The sequence below is a fragment of the Enhydra lutris genome, unplaced genomic scaffold (genome assembly GCF_002288905.1).
Source record: "Enhydra lutris kenyoni isolate GAN:26980312 unplaced genomic scaffold, ASM228890v2 scaffoldscaffold51, whole genome shotgun sequence".
Classification (NCBI taxonomy): Eukaryota; Metazoa; Chordata; class Mammalia; order Carnivora; family Mustelidae; genus Enhydra; species Enhydra lutris.
The window spans coordinates 10,484,168-10,504,575 of record NW_019154135.1 but is presented as its reverse complement, the minus strand read 5'-3'; the positions used below and the strand labels follow the sequence as shown (position 1 = coordinate 10,504,575).

Genomic DNA, 20,408 nt, shown 5'->3' with positions numbered 1-20,408 from the left:
CCTGGTCGCCGAGTGGCTGGCTGTACACGGGGGTGGGGATGGGGTCCAGGGACGGCTGAGGCGCCGAAGCCTCCGGAACCCCCGACCCCGTCGCCGGGGGTGGTCGGTGACATTCTTCCGTGCTTCTGGGCCTGGGGAGGAGGGCAGGGAAGCGGCGTCTGCTCCCTGCGCTCGAGGCATTTAAAAAGTTGTTGGAGATGAATCACAGGGTCCTGGGAGCTTTGTTAACCCCCTCCCGCCCCTTTCCCCAAACGCCCTAAGGCAAGACGGGGAGGGTTTCCCTCCTGTCTTCCTGCACGGTCTTCCGTGCCCAACTCCACTGCAGAATCCTCTATTTAGCAACGTTTGGGAAAGTGTGGCTGGCACCCAGGGGGCACATCCCGTGTTCCCGGATTATGTGGCTCTCTCCGAGTTTCGCAGGAGGGCGCGGGCCCGGCTCGCTGCCTTCCCGCAGCTCCGGCTCCGCCACCCTCCCAGGGCCGTCCCCACCGCCTACCGCGACCACAGGAGGAACGCGGCGGGCGGGTGATTCTCCCGGACTTCGCTTCCACGTCCGTCTCCACCATCTGTGAGGTCTCGGAAGCCGGCTGGGCGGCGGCGCTGGGCATGCTGCCCCCGCCCGCGTCGTGCGGCTCGTTAGTGTAGAGCGCTGCCGGGGCCGGGCGGCGCGGGCCGGGTGGGGGCCGGGCGCGCGCGGGCCGCGGGGCTCAGCTGTGCTGCTGTTCTCTCCGCAGGGACGGCGGCTCCCGGCTGGCGGCGGCGCGCCCCCGGGCTGTGAATGCGACTCGCCCCTCGGCCGCGCTCCCCGCCCGCCCGCCCGCCGGGACGTGGTAGGGGATGCCCAGCTCCACTGCGATGGCAGTTGGCGCGCTGTCCAGTTCCCTCCTGGTCACCTGCTGCCTGATGGTGGCTCTGTGCAGTCCGAGCATCCCGCTGGAGAAGCTGGCCCAGGCGCCGGAGCAGCCGGGCCAGGAGAAGCGCGAGCACGCGTCTCGGGACGGCCCGGGGCGGGTGAGCGAGCTCGGGCGCCCCGCGAGGGACGAGGGCGGCAGCGGCCGGGACTGGAAGAGCAAGGGCGGCCGCGGGCTCTCCGGCCGGGAGGCGTGGAGCAAGCAGAAGCAGGCCTGGGCCGCCCAGGGCGGGGGCGCAAAGGCCGGGGACCTGCAGGGCCGGCCCCGCGGGGACACCCCGCAGGGGGAGCCCCCGGCCGCCGCCGCCCAGGACGCGACCGGCCCGGACCTCGCGCCCACGCCGGAGCCGCCCGAGGAGTACGCGTACCCGGACTACCGCGGCAAGGGCTGCGTGGACGAGAGCGGCTTCGTGTATGCCATCGGGGAGAAGTTCGCGCCGGGCCCCTCGGCCTGCCCGTGCCTGTGCACCGAGGAGGGGCCGCTGTGCGCGCAGCCCGAGTGCCCGCGGCTGCACCCGCGCTGCATCCACGTCGACACGAGCCAGTGCTGCCCGCAGTGCAAGGAGAGGAAGAACTACTGCGAGTTCCGGGGCAAGACCTACCAGACTCTGGAGGAGTTCGTGGTAAGAGGCGAGCGCCCGCCGGGCCACTTTGCACCTCCCACCGCAGGGTGAGACCTCTCTGCGCACTATGCGCCCCCACTTTGAAGAAGAGGCGCGTTCGTTCTGGTCCTCAGAGGCGGACAGCGCTGTGCTCGCGTCCCCTCAGCGCGATCTCCCATTTCAGTGCGGAGGTAATCTCTAAAGCAATGTGGCCAACGCACGGCCTTTCCTTTGGTCTTCGGGTCTTCGCCTTAGAAGGGTACGGAGAGGGTGAGGCCCGCAGCAGGGCAGGGACGCCCCAACACTCATTGGCTCTGCCGTTAATGTTCAGCCACTGCTCCTAATTTAAAAGTGTTGCCGCTGAAATGCTCAACCTGTTTTCAAACACAGGGTAATTTGCCGTGCCATTTGGGATACATCCTTCAGCTAATAGCTAATTAAGGAAGACTAGTCATATAAATAAGCCATTTCCCTAGATTACATGTTGGGGTATCATGCAAATGTTCTAAAGAATGAAAAGGCAAAGAAAATGCTTGCTCATTGGATGCCAGCACACAGTGGAGGGCGAGAACCAGAAGCTCGGTTTACAGTTACAAATTGGTTTGAGGTCTGGACTGGTAAGGAGATTAAGAGCAGCTGGCCATGTCCCAGGGGCCTGCTGTGTGGCAGGCTTGAGGCTGCATCTTCCACGTGCATTAACTTAGTTCAAACTCATACCACGCAGCGAGAGAGGTTATTACCTGTGATCTCCAGTTGTTGGAGAAGAGGAGACTGAGGCACAGAATCTTTAAGTAACGTGGGGAAGGCAAGGCAGCTGTTCAGCCGACTCTCGTGCTAGGCCAAGCGGTTCTATGCCACACTGCCCCCTCTTCCCCTACATCCTATGGGAAACAAAAGTCCAGCCCCAGTGGGTGCAGGTTTGGTTGGATATGCTGGCCGCGTGTGTCCTGGGGGAGTGCTGACAGCCCTGACTCTCACAGGTGGCCTGGGCAAGGGTGCGAGACTCTCCATCCGGATGCCCCCGAGGGGGCTCGACCTATGGCCTGCTCAACGTGGCCTTGCCTTGGCACATGGGAGGTTTCCTGGGCGGAAGGGGCACCCTGGGGCTTGCAGCCTCCAAAGCTGCGCAAAAAGGCAGGAGTCCCCCCAGAACCCAGCCTCTGAGATCTGCACATTTAGGAAATGCCAGGATGTGAGGGCACCGAATGAAATTCAGGAATAAATCCCCAGGGATATAGAACTAGACAGCCAGGAAGGATGGATCTGGAGATAAGGTACAAACTATGGCAAGGATGCTAGGATTTAGTCAGGAAATGGGTGTCCCTCCTGGCCTTGCCACTAGCCAGCTGCATGACAGACACAAAGCGATGGTCCCTTCTGGGGTTCTTCTTCCTCATCTGCAAACCGCAGACTCCAGACCCGATGCCGGGAGTGTGTCTCCAGGCCCTCCTGGTCAGCACAGTTCACTCCGGGCCTTCGGAGAAAGACAGATTTGTTGAGAAAATCCTATGAACAAGGCTTTGGCCATAGGCCGTGAGTGGGGTAGGAATCTTGTCCTCAAAATGTTCTCTGACTTGTGGGAACCAGGGCCCATGCCTCTCCAGATGTTTCCATGTGGAGGCAAAGGTCCTTGTGCAACGCAGAGGCGGCACCTTCCCTGCTGGCCTGGGACAGGGCTAGAGGAAACGGGCCCAACCTGCTAAAGCTTTTGAGTTTTGGGCTCATAGGAAAATCTAGGAGTTACAAGAAAAAATGCAAGCTGTTCATTTTTAACTAATAACATGTATGGTTTGCACTGTATGTGGTGTTAAGAGTCCTTTCTTAAGAGTCTCATGAAGTTAGCCGAGGAATTATTGCATTTCTGATCTAAAAAGCCAGAACACATCACAAGGTGCCCGTTCATCTACCTGAGATGGCAGATAGAAGGGAGAGCCCAAACTTCTGTTTTTGTAACTCACTGCTAAGTGCTCACTGCCACGAAGCTGCCCTCCTGTGCAGGGATCGGGGGGAGCTCTTATCTGATTCCTGTTCGTAAAAATCCGCGGTCAGTCAGTAGACTGCGTTTCAGACTCTGGAGACCAGACATGTTAGAGCCACAACGGGACGTCGGGAAGATTATCATCTTGGGAAGAATGAAGATCCCAGTGAACCCATTTTTAGGGCATTAGTGCGTCTTTTCATCTTCAAGTAACACTTCATTTGTAACGTTCATCCCATCATTAGCGGCTGCTGGGAGGGACACGTGCGTGGGTGCGTGTGGCCTGGCTGCTGCAAATGTTTGATTCTGTGCTTGCTCCTGTAATAAGCACAGCTTCGCCATGAGTTCAGTCCCAGACGTTGTACCTATCACGCTCCTTCCTTTCTCTTCCCGTCAGGGAAATTGTAGGCATGTCCCTAAGTCACCATGGCTTTGTGCAAATCATTTTGTGTCCATGTTTTTGTTTCCTTCCATGTCCAAGGAAGGATGCAGCATGTCGTTGGGGGTTGTGAGAAGAATGACCTAGAATGGAGTAGGGTCCATCCGCAGGGAGCCCGGGGTGGGGGAGGGAGGTGCTGTGGGTCTCAGTCCTGCGGAATCGTGGTGCTGAGCAACAGGGCACAACCATTGTTCACCTGCCTGCTGGGGCTATTCTGGCTTCCGAGAGAGGGAGAGAGAGAGAGAGAGAGAGAGAGAGACTGGGGTCTGTGGTTTGCACAGCACAGTGAACGCATATGCTGTCTGAAGCGCTTTGCTCTTCTTGGAAAAGGACATAATTGAAAGGGAGGTTGTGGGTACAGTAGGGTTCTGCTTGAGGTGCTGTTTACTATAGCAAGGAGGGAGGTGACAAGGAGGCCAGCTCTGGGCCTCCTTCCCTGGGAGGCACACAGGCACTTAAACCATCTGCTCTCTGCCCTCTCTCTGTCTGGGCACTGGAGGCTGGCTGCTCACCGTGGGCATGGGCAGAGCTGTGGATTGTGTCCTGTGCCTCATGCGCATTTGGCCCCAGGGAGGGCTCAGCCTCTCCTCTTTCTTGGACACATGGCTCCCTGCCCAGTTTGCACTGCCAGTTCCGCCTTTTCCTTTCTCTCTGAGCTCCCGACCCCATGACAGACTCCGTTCCTCACGGCCTGGTTGATCTCAGCCAGATGTCAGCAGAAGACCTCACTCACTGCTTCCGCGGAATCCCATGAGGCTGCTGGTAATAATTAGAGCCCTATCTGCATTGTTCTGGGGATATTTGCAACTTAATTTGTATATGCAAATAAAACCGTAGTTACGGATAGAATTTTCTCCACTGCCTCTCAAATTATACCAAGCGTTCTGTTTGTCACCTTAGACCAGCAGGTATCCAACTTTGAATAAGGAAACCTGTCTGTGGGTTGATGTTTTTTATACCTGAATGGTATTTTCATGTGCTGTCTGCTTCCTGGGGTCTATTCATTCGCTGGGGTTTCCATAACAAAGTACCACAGACCAGGTGGCTTAAACAATACAGATTTATTGATTTACGGTCCTTCAGGCTGGAAGTCTGAGGTCAAGGGGTGGGCAGGGCTGGCTCCTTCTGAGGCCTCTCTTCTCAGTGTGCAGATGGCCGCCTTCTCCCCAGGTCCTCACCAGGCCCTTCCTCGGGGTGTCTGTGTCTAATCTTCTCTCCTTAGAAGGACACGTGTCCTCCTCACATCAGATGGGGGCCCACCTGTATGACCTCATTTTAACCGAATTTTCTCAGTTGAGACCCTGTCTCAAAATACAGTCATGTTGGGAGGTGCCGGAGGTTAGCCCTCGAACCTGTGAATTTGAGAGGGAGGACCTGGTCCGGGCTGTAATGCAGCTAGCTCTAAGGGGCATCAAAGGCCAGAGCTGACCTCATATGCATGAGCCCAAGGAGATACAAGGAATGGGGGGTGAGGGAGGCTTCATCAGCAAGTATGATGGAAGAAAGAATTTACAAAGAAAGCGCAGAGTGATTGGTGATAAACTTAGTGCCCATGAACCAGAGTCAGGCAGCCCGCCCAAACCTCTGATTCTGTGTGCTTTCCATTCTGAGCCCGGCGTGGGAATGACTATACTGTGCATGTCCATGGAGCCGTGCATCGGATATAACCCATGGGTTGTTCTCAGGGTTTCTGTGGAGCCTTTCAGATTCGCCCCTGATCGGTACCAGGCGGACCAGCAACAACCCAAATTTGCAATTTACATTTTGAGCAGCAAAAGAAGTCGTTCCCCTCGTGGGGGCCTCCCCAGCCCCTGGGGGGGACCGTGAAGTTAGAAGTGGGGTCTGCAAGCTTGTTTCCATGTTTTCTAGAACTCAATCAGTTTCCACGACTCTTTTGGCTGGTGGGACACCCGTCCGGTCTGTCCACACTCTCGTAGTTAGCAGGAGCTCTGATTGGCAATTGTGTTGGTCTTTGAGGAAAAAGGGAAACTGAATTATTAATAAGCTCTTGCTCACTCGACCGTCTTCCAAAGCGTGGAGGCCTGTGGAATGGGAGGCAGCTGGACAGAGATCCACAGGCGAAGTGACGTGGGGCCACTGGGCGATCCCAGGCTCTCCCTGGGCATCAGTGTCTGACCCGTGATCAACTGTGCGGCAGGATCTCATTTCCAGAAGTTTAGTAATGAAAACGTTCCTCCATGAAATTTGGAGTCAGAGCTCCCATAAGTAGATCTCTGTCACAGTTAGGAAAACGTGGCAACAGCGAGAAGGACACAGTCATCATAGTTTTCAGTTCCCCGGTATTTATGCTCTTTTGGCCGATGGTCACTTCACAGAAAACAAGACTATCTTGACTTACGTTTGCAAAGAAAATGGCGTCAAGCTGTGTAAGGCTCATGTTCGGAGGTCAGCCCGCTGCTCCTGCTTGGTTCTGAGTCAGATTTTCTAAATTATGGACGTCTCAGCTTCTGCCTGTCTGTCCAAAGCCATTTAACCAGTAACAGGTTCTTTTTGTTTTGTTTTGTTTTAAATTTATTTGGTTTTTTAAAAGATTTATTTTTATTTATTTGGGAATGAGAGTGCGTGCACACATGAGCGGGGAAGGGGGGCTGGAGGGAGAGGGAGAAGCAGACTCCCCGCTGAGCAGAGAGCCCAGTGTGGGACTCGATCCAGGACCCTGAGGTCCTGACCTGAGCCAGAGGCAGGTCAGACACTTACCTGACTGAGCCACCCAGGGGCCCCTAAATAGTAACAGTTTTTTAAAAGGGGGACGTCTGTGTGCTGTCTCGGGAACTTTCAGATGTGGTCGGGTGTTGACCTTTTAAGATCTGGCAGTTTGGTGACCTGATCAAAGTCGTAGAGCCTAGTCAATGGCGGAACCAGGCTCTCAGTCCTAGATTGTGGCCCCATGATGGCTGTGTGCTTCCAACCGTACTGTCTTATGTCGGCGACCAAATGGGGATGTGGTGAATTCTAGGTGGGGGAGGAAGGGACAGCTCCTACAGGTTTAGAACCTGCCCCACATTTGTGTCCAATAAATGCTCGATTAGCTTGGCCAAGTGTTTATCTATGTGGATTCCTGCTACATTTGACTCAGGCCATCTAGGACGAAATAAAGGCCTGAGATCCTGTCCTTCAAAGTATGACATCTTGAGTTGCAGTGAGAACAGAAGTGCTGAGTTCCAGGAGCTCCCTCAGGGCAAGGTGTGAGGATTCTAGGGGTCAGTGGACAGCACCATCGATCTCCAGATGTGGGCAAGACCCCAGACCTTATCAGGCCGACAGCAGGCAGACTGGTGGCCTAAAGCCAACTGCAGCCCAACGAGGTGTCCTGTTGGGCTCACCACACATAAGACATTTCTTTGACCATATAGATATTTAACAAATGGGACATTCGTCTGTATACCCAGATTGCCAATTTGCTGTCAAAATGGAATGATTCCTAAATGGTGGCCATCTGCCAGAGCTGTGCTGGGCTGCTCCTTTCGAAGGGCATTTTCTCCCCAGCTCCCCACATCTCCACTTGGCACGATTTACCCTTGGTCTTACAGCCACACAGCTTTGGAACGCCTCTTTGGCCACAGGGGGAGGAATGTCCCCTTAGGAGTCCAGATCCCGTGCTATCATATCCTACCCCTTCAGATGGAGCAGAAAGTCAGCACCTTCTAGAACTTTGAGGACAGAGTACTTACCATCTAAAGACGTCGTGTGGGTCATTTTCCTGTGGCATCTTGAGTCCCTGAGCAATTCTCAGACCTCTTTTTTTTCCCCCCAGTGGTACAGAATGGAGAATATCCTGATTATCTCTCCATTTATGAAAAGTTAATGAAGTGTATGTGAAAGCAGTTTGAACCTACGAATCTCGGAACGAATTAAAAAAAAAAAAACAAGAAAGTCTGCAGCTAGGTTAGTGTGGTGTCTAGGTATGTCCTGTTGAGTTTGCATCTTGGGGGAGATGACTACCGCCTAGCAGGGTGTTTGGTCCCTGGCAAGACTTCCTGCAAAGGCTCTCCATCAGAGAGGGGCTCTCTGGAGCTTGCCCATATGTATTTCCTCAGCAGGTGGGGTCTCAGAACCTGATAAATCCCAAAAAAATCTGTTCGTGCTTTTTTTAATTCAAAAACATTGTTTGGGACAAATATTTGCCAAGCACTGGACAAGATGCTGGAGACATAATGAAAGCTTTGGAGTGCATCCAGTAAACAGGCAGTGACCTGAGAGCGTATGATGGGCTGTGAGGAGCATCATGGGGCTCTGCGGGGTACACAGGTGGAAATGGCCCATCCAGACTCTGTGGCTGATGGGTGGTTTTTAAATGATCGAGCAATCCTGGGGCAGGTTTCTGGGGAAGAGATAAGAGACTGTCTCAAATAGAGCTTGGGTAGAGGCTACGGTTTTCCACCCCAGCCTACATATCCTAAAGCCATCCTTCGTGGTATGGTTCTGACCACATAGCTGGAAATCCATTTTTTTTTTTTCCTGCTTCTGTTCCAAGCCTGAGATCCTGCCAGCTGGATTTCACTTCTCATTCTATTTCTGTCGGGCACTGGGGTGCGGCCAGGACATGGAGTGCCTTTCGAATCTGCAGAAAAGGATGATGTCAGACATCTGCCCATGGCCCCGCGAGTTCTCTTGGAAGCCCTAGGCCCATAGAAAAGTATAGGGATGGAAAATTAAGATGCCACGTGGGTCTGAGCATTTCCAGAAATGATTTTGCCTTAAACACGATGAGACCACCCCTTGCTTGCCTGGGAATATGGAAGAATGATAGCTTGAACACCTACCGCTTACCAAACTCATGAAGTCCCAGATAGCATACACAACCCATTTTCTTAAAAGCACAGCTGAAACAGAAAAGAAAAAAAAAAAAAAAAAAAAAGAAAGAAAAGAAAGAAAGAAAGAAAAGGAAAGTAAGAGAAATTAATCCCCAGAGGTAGAATCCAGACAGGAAAGTCAGCCCTATAATGATGGCCATCAGAAAGCACCCCCTGATGCCTGGGACCCAGGCCTTCAGTACTTGCGGCCAGGCTGGGGCACATGGCAAGCCCAGGGCCCCAAGCGGAGAGAATCAGATCAGGATGTGACTCATAAGGGTGTGCTCCCCCGAAGAGCATGTCCTACAAGGGGACAGTGCAGACAGACTGCCCCAGATGGGCCTCAGGGCTGAGTTGAGCAGACAGGTTTGCTCTGAATACTTGTTGTCTCTAGTGCCCACACTCTCTTACGAGCATGAAGCCCATAGTCATGCTTCCCTGAGTGGTCCAATAAAAAGTCCAGGTGGGATATTTTTGTTTAAAGGGGCCACAATTGCCTGCAAAACCAAATGCTCCCAGAAGGAATCCACTCTCCACGCAAGCTACAAAGAATCTCCACAAATGGTGTTTCAAGGAATGTGACCACACAATGAAAATCGCACACAAAAAGGGGCATCATCCCCAAGGGTCCACCAAGACCAAGGTAGACCAGTAAGACTCAGATATTGGGATATAAATGAGACTACTTAATACACAAAAATATATATGTTGAAGTAAACTGTATGAGTAAACAAAATGAGCATATTCCAAGTACTAGTCAGCTTCGAAAAGGAGTTAGAACTTGCGTAAAGGAATGATACAATAGTTTGAACCGATATTCATGGGGGTTCAATAGCTCGACAGATAGTTTATGGGACAATTCAGCAAGCCAGCAGATAGATTTGAAGAAGTCACCCAGAGTGAAACACAGATGTGCAGATGGATCATAGGAAGGAGATGTTTTCATATGTGGAGGACAGGGAGAGAAGATTTAATATGGGTCAGATCAGAATTCTGGAAGGGGGTAGTAGGGACTATGGGAGGGGTTATGAGGGGTTAGCATCATAGACCTTCTATTGGAAAGACTGCCATTCTTCAATTCAGGAATCCCCATGAATCTAAAGAAAGATGAACAAAACGACATCCCTAGCCATATCATAGTGAGATGGCAGAACACCCAACATAAGATATTTTCAGAGCAAACAGAGAGAAAAGACTTGACCTGCAAAAAAGCAGTAACTTAGCGGACGTCTGACTTCTTGTCAACAGTGGAAAATCCCAAACAGTAGGAGAACACCTTTAAAGAGCAAAGAGAAAAGAAGAGTTAATCCAATTTATGTGTCCAGCGAAACTATCCTTTAGGAAGGCAACTCAATGAATATATTTTTATTTTTTTTAATTGTATTTATTTACTATTTATTTAGAGAGTGAGTTGGGGAAGGGCAGAGGGAGAGGGAGAATCTCCAACGGACTCAGCACTGAACGCAGAGCCTGACTCAGGGCTCTATCTCACAACCCTGAGCCCAAAGCAGGACTTGGATGCTTAACCAACTGAGCATCCTGATCAAAGGTGTTTTAAAACAGAGCGTGCCGTCAAACAAATCATTGCTGAAAGAACTTCAAAATGCAATCGAAAGGATGAAATTCAGGAAGGAGGAACATGACCCTGGAAGCTAAGCCACAGAGCTAAGAAGGAACAGAAGAAAACTTTTTGCTCACTGAAGTGTAGACCCCTGGTTCTCCATTGGGGGTCATGTTGAGGGGACGTTTGCAATGTATGGGGACATTTTTGGTTGTCATAACTGGGGTGGAGTGGGAAGGTGGTCTCCAGGCTGAGTTTTGAGTTGGGAACTTGATCCTTGAACAACTACAAAATGCCATTAGATAAGATGTAAATGTTCTTAGAAAAAAGTTACTGTGGGTGGCCCAGCTAGCTCAGTCTAGGCTAAGTCATGCCACAGATGAGCAGTTCCAAGGGCCCTTCCTGCTTTCCAGGGCTCTTGGTCACAGATGGTGCCAAGTACTTATGCTCGTCCACTAGGTAACCCAGAAATAAATAGTATTGTCTCTACCAAAATCTACCACATGGACTGATCCATATGGACCAGACCTTCTGTATGGTCCCTTTGCTATCCCCATAGGCTGACAGGCTATACTAATGTATTTACCTCGTTCAGCTTTAAGAACAATTTCTGACTTAAATTTGACTTTCAAATCTCATGTGACTTTGAAAAAGTTATCTCAATATCTCCATAGAGGCTTAAAGCAGATAAGACACAAACTAGTTTCAAGCAAGCCATGACTCATTTATTAATTCCCATTAAGGAGTCAGAAGCGATAACTGTGCTCCTTGGTCACACTCTTGAATAGTTGACAGTCCTGGGGACACAGAGCCCTCGGCCAGTGGACAAGCTGTCACAGTGGCATCTCTGTCCCCACAGCCACAGCTGCAGGGAGTTCTCAGGTGGCCAGGATGCAGCGGTCCCTTGTCTCACAGGGCAAGTCTCCCCTGTGCACCTGTTCCTTGACCCACTGCTGGCTTCACCGTGTCACACACACAGACACATCAGGGGTGTGTGGGTTGGAAGAGAAAGAAATCGCACAAGGCCACTGCCTTTCCTTGGGCCTGTGCAGAGCAGGGAGGCAGGTAACCTGAGGGATGAGCTGTGCTGTGACATCAGCCTCTCAGCTTGGGTCACTTCCCACTGATGGCAGAGATCCCCTCTTGTCCCCCCGGCTTCCAGGATGCCAACAAAGAAAGTTCTTCTTGCTCCTAGTGACAGCACGGGGCAGCTGCCACAACTTCATGGTTAGCCCTCAGGTGCCACGTTGCCCATGCCTGAACCCAAAGAGGATGTTTCTTGTGAGAGAGCCCTGCGGCGTCTTCTCCACCCAAGCCGAAAATCCCACGGGAAGGGACTTCATTCACCAGAGAAGCGGCTGACAGTGTCCTGTTGTGATTCTAGGATCCTCTGGAAGAGGCTCAGATTCAAGAGGAATGCGGGGCCACTGGTGTGAGCTGACAGCACCCCCCTCCCGGGCTTGGGCTCCAGCACCCCCTGGGTAACTGGCCGCTGACACACGCCGAACAGAGCTTCAGGGCCACCAGATTCTGACCTCAGATGCTGTCCAGACGGGTGCCTGCGTGGCCACCTGATAGTTGGGGAGGGTGAGCCCTGTTCCTGGAACCTGGCTAGCTTTGGGCAGAGGAAACGGACACCCTCCTTTGGTTGTCTTCATTCCTCCCTGCTGAAGATGAGCATTATTACTGTCGTCTCAAATGAGGAAGGCCAGAAGGAGCAGCACGGTTTAGTTTTCTTCTGGGGTGAGAGTGCGTGTGTGCATGTGAGGGTATGTTAGGTTGAGGTACGCCTCTTGATTTCAGTGCATTGTTTTTTCTATTTTTTTCTAGTTGGTCACAGTCCCCACCATTCCCTATTATGCACCTCATTCACCACCTTATTTCCTTACCTGAGAGGCCCCTGAAAAATTTTGAATTTGTGATCCTTAGGAGAACCGATTGCATGTTATGCCCTCATACCCACCTTTTCAAAAGCCTCCTCTTTGGAAGACATTTAATTCCAGTCCTTTTTATATTAAGGGAGGACCAAGCTTTCTGCTCAGGGATTACTTTTCACCCTTTACTCTGATTCTAAAACAAGAGGCTTTCGATCTTCCCATTTTTAAAAACAGAGAAGTTTGGCTTTTACAACATTTTTCACAGGGTCAGTATCGACCCAGTCTGCCCCCAGGTAGGTGGGAGAACCCCATAGGGAACGTGTCCCTTCTCTTAAGGGCTTAGTTTAGGAATCTGTGAATGAGCAGAGCTTCTGTTAAAGTATCTCCACCAAAAATCTTAACATCACCTGCTGCTGGGGTGAGTGGATAGGGGCCCCAGGTGGTTCTTGAGGCCTGCGGTCATGGCACCTGGTCTCTCCCTGCCGTGCTCTATGTGCAGCAGCTGGGGGCTGAGGCACCGTGAGTACGCGTCTCCCTCCACCACAGAAATGGATAGACACATCTCTCCATTGTGGAGGCTGAGAGTGGGATCTGGTTCTGTTGAGGCTCAAAGATGGCCATATCCACCCTGTGCCCTCCCACAGTGGAGAGAAAGCCCAGAGTGATCACCAGGCTCTTCCTTTCCTTGAAAGGGCACTAATCCGACTTAGGCGTCTAGCCCCTGACCTCAGCTCCTGACATCCCCACCTCCTAATACCATCTCACTGGGGGGTGAAGGCTCCAACCTATGAATTTTGGAAGGAACACAAACATGCAGTCCGTAACAGAAGGCCGGCATTCTTTGTTCTGCTTCGGACCTGACCGTGTAATCAGGGCATTCCGGAATGTTCCCCAGGTCTGGATCTTTAGCCCAGAAGGAATAACCGTCTTCAGTTTTGTCAGCTGCTCAACTGTTTGCTGCAGAGAGAAAAACGCAATGTCGACGCTGCCGGCGTCCTCCCCACTCTCTTCGGTGAGATCCCCCATGCTCTGTATTAATCTGAGGGAGTTCGTCACAAGAGGATTTGAAAGGCGTCCTTAGACAGCCGGTCTTGCCACAAACTAAGCCGTAAAGAAGGAAAAGTCATTCTTTGATGTGGCGTTGGGTTGTCAGACTGTTGCACTGTTGATCTGTTGAGCGGTAGGCAGGGCGGCTTTCTTCCCAACACTGGAGACCTGACAGCTTCTGGGGACAGTTCTTAATTAAGTCCCTTTGTGTGTAAATCCGCTCTCTGACAGAGAGTGGAAAGACAAAGAGAACAAAAACATAATCTTTCCCGAAGGGCGCAGGAAGCAGAAGCTTTCTGTTGCTACAGGGCCAGTGGCTAGTTTGGGGGGCTGGAAGGGGGCTGAGGACAAAACCCCATTAATTTGGGGTGCAGGAAAGAGGGTGCAAAAAAAAAGGCACGCAGGGGTCCGGAGCCATCCTTGCTGCTCTGACTGTTGGAAGGAGCCTGGAGGACAAGGGCCAGCAGGTGCCTCAGTGTCCCTGCTGGACCCTGCTGCTGTCCTGTGTGGAGACAGAGCTTTGCAGGGCCTTGGCTAATTTAATAAGAAGGTTTCCGGTAAGGAACCAGAGGTAACCTCGGAGGAGGATTTAGTTCCAGGTGACAGCACACAGTCCCCGTCCCAGCATTGTGCAGGGAGTCGGGAGAGGCTGGGGAGAGGCGGGAGGATGAACTCAGTGAGGTCATGACAATCGCACATGAGTGGCCTGGTGGTCCGACCGGACCCTGCGTTCAGGCTGCTGCGGGGACTTGGGTGTGGTCCTTGGCAATGCACCAGACCTGTGGGTGTGTTTCGTTTGGGGGCGGGGAAGGGGGGAGGAACCACAGTTGAAAGGCAGCAGTCCCGAGTTTTTCTCCAGCTGCCGAATAACACAGCTCCAGGCCGTCGGAAGCTGGTAAGACCTAGTGGTTTACACAGAAGCCGACTCTGATTTCCCTCCAAGTGCAACTTGCTAACTAGTGTGACGCCAGGCCCTTTGGAAACAGGCTCAGCCGCTGGAAAGGACGCTTCCGCCATCTGGTGATCAAAATGTGACAGTGACTTTTGGGGAAGCTGCTCTCGTCATCCCCAGCAAAGACCGCGGTTAGTCGCCCGCCTCTTTGTTTGGTGTCTCTGGCAACTTGTGTCTTAATTCACCGTCATCGGATTAATTCCGTAACAGGGTCAGGATGTGTAAACAAAACGCAGGTATGCAAACACCTAAGGAACGCTCCTTAGCTTTCGGAGAAGTCCTGTGCTGTGGCTCCCCACATCTGCTGGTGGTGGAAAGCGTGCTCCTTTGAGGTCTTAGGAATCTCATCATTTGGGGGTAATTACTCAGCATTTCCAAATCTGCCCCCTGGAAAATGTCTCTCACCTTCTTTTCGTCTCCACTAAATGGTTCTGGGAGCTCATGTAGCCCCATGACGGGGAAGGGGTGTTGTGCTGCCTCCTGGGGCTGTGGCTGTGGGCGTCCTTTCTGCTCCCTGCAGAGCCATCCCCAAGCTCTCAGGATCCCTGCTAGGTTGTCTGGCCGTAAAGCTCCTCCCTGTCCTTATGGCCGTCACTCTTCTCTACCTGTCCCATCCTCCTCACCTTCTTAACCATCTTCCCTCTTTTTTCAACTAGAAACCACAACTTCGCCTCGGAATTTCTTACTATGCGCCTGCAATTCTCAGCATCTGTGACTTTCTTCCCTTCTGTTAGTTTCTTTTTCACTTATTTATGCCTCAGCTCCCAAGCCAGACGGAGCACTGAGACGAGCAGTAGATTTTTTCATATCTGCCCTCGACATGCAGGATTCCACAGGGCAGGGGGCCGGTGGGGTTGCACAGAGGATGGGGGCTGGCGATGGAACCCAGGGAGGCCAGTCCTGGTGTCGCTGTCCCAGGACGTGTGTGTCCATCATCCAGTCTGCAGGATGCACGAGTCCAGACCTTGTATCTTCCATATTCAGATTTGAAAAGAAGTTTGTCCATTGCCTGAGTAACAGAATCTGAACCCCCAGCTGCTCAGTACAAATTTGAGCTCTTTAAAGGCAAACCTGGCAAACAGAACAGTTAGAAAATCTGTAGCAGGAAGCACATGTGACATCTGTCCACTGGGCTCAGGACTCGACTCCTGCAGAATCTGGAGGCTCTGCTGTCTGATCTCAGGCATGCAGCGAGGTCCTCAGATCCCATACATGCTTTTGACATTCTCAGGTCCCTTCTGCGAAGTTGCTGCCTTAGTGTTCACATTGCGCTGGCGACTGAACCTTCTCTTCCACTTGTGGATGACATGTGTCCTCCAAATCCCGATCCCTCTTAGTGGAAAGATTTGTCCTCCTTCCCTCGTCCCCAGATGTGGGTGTCTGATCCTGGCGCAGCTTGTGGGGTGCTGAGCCAATTCCTACTGCAGCAAAGCTGTAAATTTTATTTTTTATTTTTATTTTTTTCGTCATGTGCCATGCAAGTTCATTTCAGCTCTTCCCAGCTGTCTCTTTCTTGACTCCATCAGTATCTAATGAGCCTGGATATTTGCACAGGGTCAGTCACCGTAACAATCCCATACGTGACGGACACATTGCCCTAGAATTGAGGGGTCCTGAAAGGAGCTGCTGGCCCACTTGCAGCCTGGGATCTGGGCTCTCGGTGCCGAGGGCTTTGTGCTCTAAGCCAAGTGCACCCGGGAAAATTCAAGGGGTTTGGAAGGAAGGGAAGCACGGGGAAGGAAGAAGGGAAAAGGAAGCCCAGAATTCAGCGTCCTTTGTTTTCACGTGAATCTTACTTCGTGTCATTACAGCATCCCAACAGTTTGGGGGTTACTAGTGGGACACCTCTGCCGAAGGGGGAAACAGAAATAGGGAGAAGATTTTATCTAATGGTGAAGGTTTTCATTGTGAAGGTTCTATGCTACTAGCTCCTCTTCTCTTGCTTCTCTGTGTGGAAATTAATCCCATCTGTGAAAACCCTACAATTGTTCGGGAATGTTCTGCCTTCTACTTGTCTGTTCCTAAGGAAGTGTCTGCACCCAGCCTGGAATTGTCCCCTGGCCATGAGGAGCCCATGCATTTTGTGGCATGGGGCTTTCATGGCATTTCCTCCAGCAATCCCAACAGAAAGTTCCAGATCACAGTATAGCAGAGGTTGCCATGCAGGCAACATGGGATTCAGGGGACACACGGCATTGTCTGCCCCTCCCCCTGCCAGGGGCCCTTTGTGGCAACATAGAACAGGAGGGCGAGTTTAAGTGGGTTTAAGGAGAGCCGGTGAGTCTTCTGGTGCGTGATGCGAATCTGATCTGTAGGAAGGATGGAGGGAGCTTGTGCCTTCCAGAGTGGAAAGAGATTTGGGCCACGGACAAGACCAGGATTCCCTATTCAACATGCTTTCTGCAATATTTCAGAGCCTGGTCCTTCTCGTGGTGATAATGATTATAATCACAGTTGCGAAATCATGCAAGGCAGCGTTTCCTACAATCGGTGCCTCACTGCACCTGTTCATTAACGTAAAATATAGGTGATAAATGGGAAGCCGCTTATGTACTCCTCGCTGAGACGTGTCCCACTCAACCTCTGACCCCCTCCCGTAGAGATCTTCAATCTGTACGAACGGGGCACTGGATTTCAGCAATATCCGTTTGAGCAGGCGTCATTTCACATTTGAGAATTGTCTCTGTAAATGACGGTTCCTGTTCCTACTTCTTTGTTAAGAAATAGGCACAATCTTTACTTTATGGTCCTTACAGCCAACACACGTGCGATGGAGATATGCAAATAATTACCGAGCGTTCCGAGGGTCTAATTACGAGCTGCCCTCAAGGTGATAGCACCAGAGCTTCCGGGATGCGTTGTGTTTACGGTGGCTTTGCCGAGCACATGCTCGAAGGGTTGGTCCTTCACTGCACTGCCTCAGGTTGGACCTTCTCGGATGCACATTGAAGATGACCATTTGGCACAGTAAGCCAGGCCAGCGGCCTCCGCCTGGACCCTGGATCTGAGGCTGGGCCTGGGGTGCTCGGCAGGCTGGCAGTCGTGCTCACCAGCCCAGCTCCCGCCCGTGCTCTTACCTTCCAGAAACATGGCGGAAGCGGTATTTATCAGTCTGGTTTCAGGACAGGGATGACTGCACGAATCCACAGACCTTGTCTCACTCCCGGTTCCTATTCTCTTTACCCAACACAAGTCCTGTCTCCTCCTGGCACGCGGGGGCGGGGTGGGGGAGCCTCGAAAACGGGGACTTTTCCTCACATGCTGAGCTGTTCTTCTAGGTTGAGTATTTAAATTCTGTCTATGCAGAACCAGGGTTTGTAACCGGAGGATTGCAGGGAAGGGTGTTTCCATTGGCAGGCATGCCATCCAGGATGTAGGCTGTGACTTGCTAACGAGAGGGGCTGCTGTTTCAGAACTAGGTTACCCCTGGTGAAATATCTTTTGGGGACTGAACAACGTGGGAAGCACATAAAGGATTGCCTCGTGTGACTGCAGGAATGCAACTGGCAAGTTCACCTTGCTGGTCACAGGCGCGGTGATGCACGGGCATGCTCAGTTGTAGCTTCCATGGTGGGATGGAGAACTGGGGATGGCGGGAAGCCATCTGGTGCTTGTGCTGGTGCATGAAGGCTCTGCAGCTTTGGGGCTGCTCCGACTTGGGGGCTACAGTCAGAATTTCCTCATGGGGCAGCCAAACCTCCACCAGAGTCCAGCTGCTGGAGTCAGCTGCCCGCACCTGCTGCCGCAGGTGGGGGGCAGGGGGCAGGGACTCCATCCATACGTGGCTTAATGAAATGAGCCGGAAAGAGGGTCATGGGCACCTGGAATGCCAGATGCACCCCATGACTGCTGACCCAACCTCTGTGTTGAGGCCACAGCCCGTGCTGGATCCTGGGCTGCGGCTTCCTGTCTTCTGGGCAGCCCCCGCACCCCCATCTCAGTCACGGGAGGGCACGTGGCTGCCTCGGAGAGGAGTCTGAGGATGCGACAGACCCAGGGACAGCGCTTGCATGGGAGTCGGGGGTGCGGAGGTGGGGTGGGACTGGCCGCAGGGAGAACAGCTGTCCCGAGTGCAGCGGGGTGCTGTCACACCTCTCCTTTGTGACGTGGTGACGCTGAGCTCATGTGGCTGCGACTTCCTGGTCCAGCCACTGAGTTCACGTAGGTTTTTGGAGTGGTGGCAATGGCAGTGGTTTGCACTTTAGTGAACTTTCCTGCTCCATATGAGGCACTGGTGGGAAATAAGGTGATGGGCTTAATGAGGGGAGGGGCCGGTTGTAACTGTGCTTCTGAGCGGAGAGCCGGGTGAAGCCTGACCCTTAGTGATCAGAGCCAGACATGCACAGAGGGGCCGAGGGGCTCAGCTGGAGTTCTGTGGGGTTGGATTACACCCCCCCCATGCCCTGGGACCTGGTTGCCAATGGGAGACTGCCATCCTGGGCAGGGAGTTCCGGGAACCGTGATCACATGGGGAGCTCTGACTCAGGGCAGGCAGGAAACCTATGAACAGGGTGTGGGGGCCTTTGCCAGAAGGGACTGTAGTGGCCACGGTGTTCTCTGAGCGGACGGGCAGGGCTTGGCCACTTTGTTCTGTGTGGGACTCAGCAGAGCTAAAACTCTTTTTACGAGGGACAGGAGCCTGGTGTGGGGTGTGGCGAGGATGGGCAGAGCAGGTGGCAGGAGGTGAGGCCTGAGTGTGACATTCTTGCTTGTGGTGGTCCCGCTTCTGAGCCTCAACTCATGTATATATTTTTAGATTGATCGATTGATTGGAGAGTGAGAGAGCGAGCAAGCAGGGGAAGGGGTAGAGGGAGAGAGAGAATCCCAAATAGACTCCATGCTGATCACGGAGCCCTACCTGGGACTCGATCCTAGGACCCTGAGAGCATGACCTGAGCTGAAACCAAGAGCCTGACGTTTAACTCTCTGAGCCATACAGGTATCCCTCAAACTCCTGTTTTTGAGACATGAACCCATCTCCAAAGAGCTGAATCAGGATTTCTCAGTGTTCTATGATAGCGAAGTTCCCAGTAGAACTTTTAATCAAGTTGCAGAATCTTTCAGAAGGTAACAGTCAGGGCCGTAGGCATGCACTGTCCGTGCCTCGCTCTGTGCGTGGACATGGGGAGGTCGTGGAGCCGGGAGCGGGAAGGAGTGTTCGGTTCTGGGCTGTCTCACCCAGGATGTGCTCCCTCATGTGGGGAGCTGCAGGGTGAGGCCGCCTCCAGTCCTGCGTCCTAGGGTCTGCCGTCTTTGGGACCCACGCCTGCTCCTTTGTGGTTTTTTCCTGGAGCTCCCCTCGGGGACAGCCTGGAGACCTGGTCTCCCCTTCCGTCAAATTCCCAAAGCAGAACAGGGCTTTTTCCTGCATCCCCACAGTGCAGGCGGCGTGGGGGTGGTGTCAGGCTGTGCCCCTTTCTGGAGGACAGACCCCAGTGATTGTTGACTTTCTTGTTCCTTTTGGACTACCCTGCCCTCCAGATGGAACTGTCCTCACCTCTTCTGGGGCTGGGGGCCTGGCTCTGCATCGTGGAGCCTGCCCTGTCTGTGCTGTGTGGCTTCGGTCCCACACCTCACACTGAAGGCTCGGACACACAATGAACCGTGTCTCTTGTGACTCAAGGTCTCTCCTGTTAAAACTCCAGATCCTTTTCTTATCCTGCTTGCTAAGGCAATGCAGCCTTGCCAGAAGGATGCTACAGGCTGACAAAGGAGTTAGTGTGGGCAGAAAGAAAAGAGAGCAGCAAAGAACAAAGTCCGTGACAGCATCATGAGAGCCTCATGGTGCCCACCGTGTTCCTGGAAATCGTGCCTTGTGTTGCTGCAAGACTGGTAGCAGCTTCTAAGGCTGTCCTGCACACCAGCTCAGAGCGTTACCCTGGGCCGCTCTGAAGTCTCACTGACATGTACTCACTCAGTCTACAGGCTCGTGTGCGTACACACACAGTCACACACGCCCATACACACACACTCAGACAAACCCCATACTCACAATACACACTCACATATACACACAGTCACTCACAGCCATACACTGACACACACTTATACACTCTGACAAACGCCACACTCACAATGCACGCACACACTCTTACACACAGTTACACACTCACACACGTACACAGGCTCACACACAGTCACACACATGCACTCACAGTCACACATACACACACATACAAGCACACAGGGATTCATTCTCACACACTCACACATACACCTCGTCACAAA

General features: G+C 52.6%; 1 protein-coding gene across 1 annotated transcript in view; it reads left to right on the top strand.

The window, feature by feature from the left end:
- The first annotated feature begins 837 nt into the window (after positions 1-837).
- The window catches only part of LOC111157084 (von Willebrand factor C domain containing 2), a 101,360-nt gene continuing 81,789 nt past the window's right edge, over positions 838-20,408 (top strand). The window contains exon 1 of the mRNA XM_022518310.1: positions 838-1,533. Coding sequence (XP_022374018.1) covers positions 838-1,533 — 696 coding nt within the window. The remainder of the gene's footprint in view (positions 1,534-20,408) is intronic.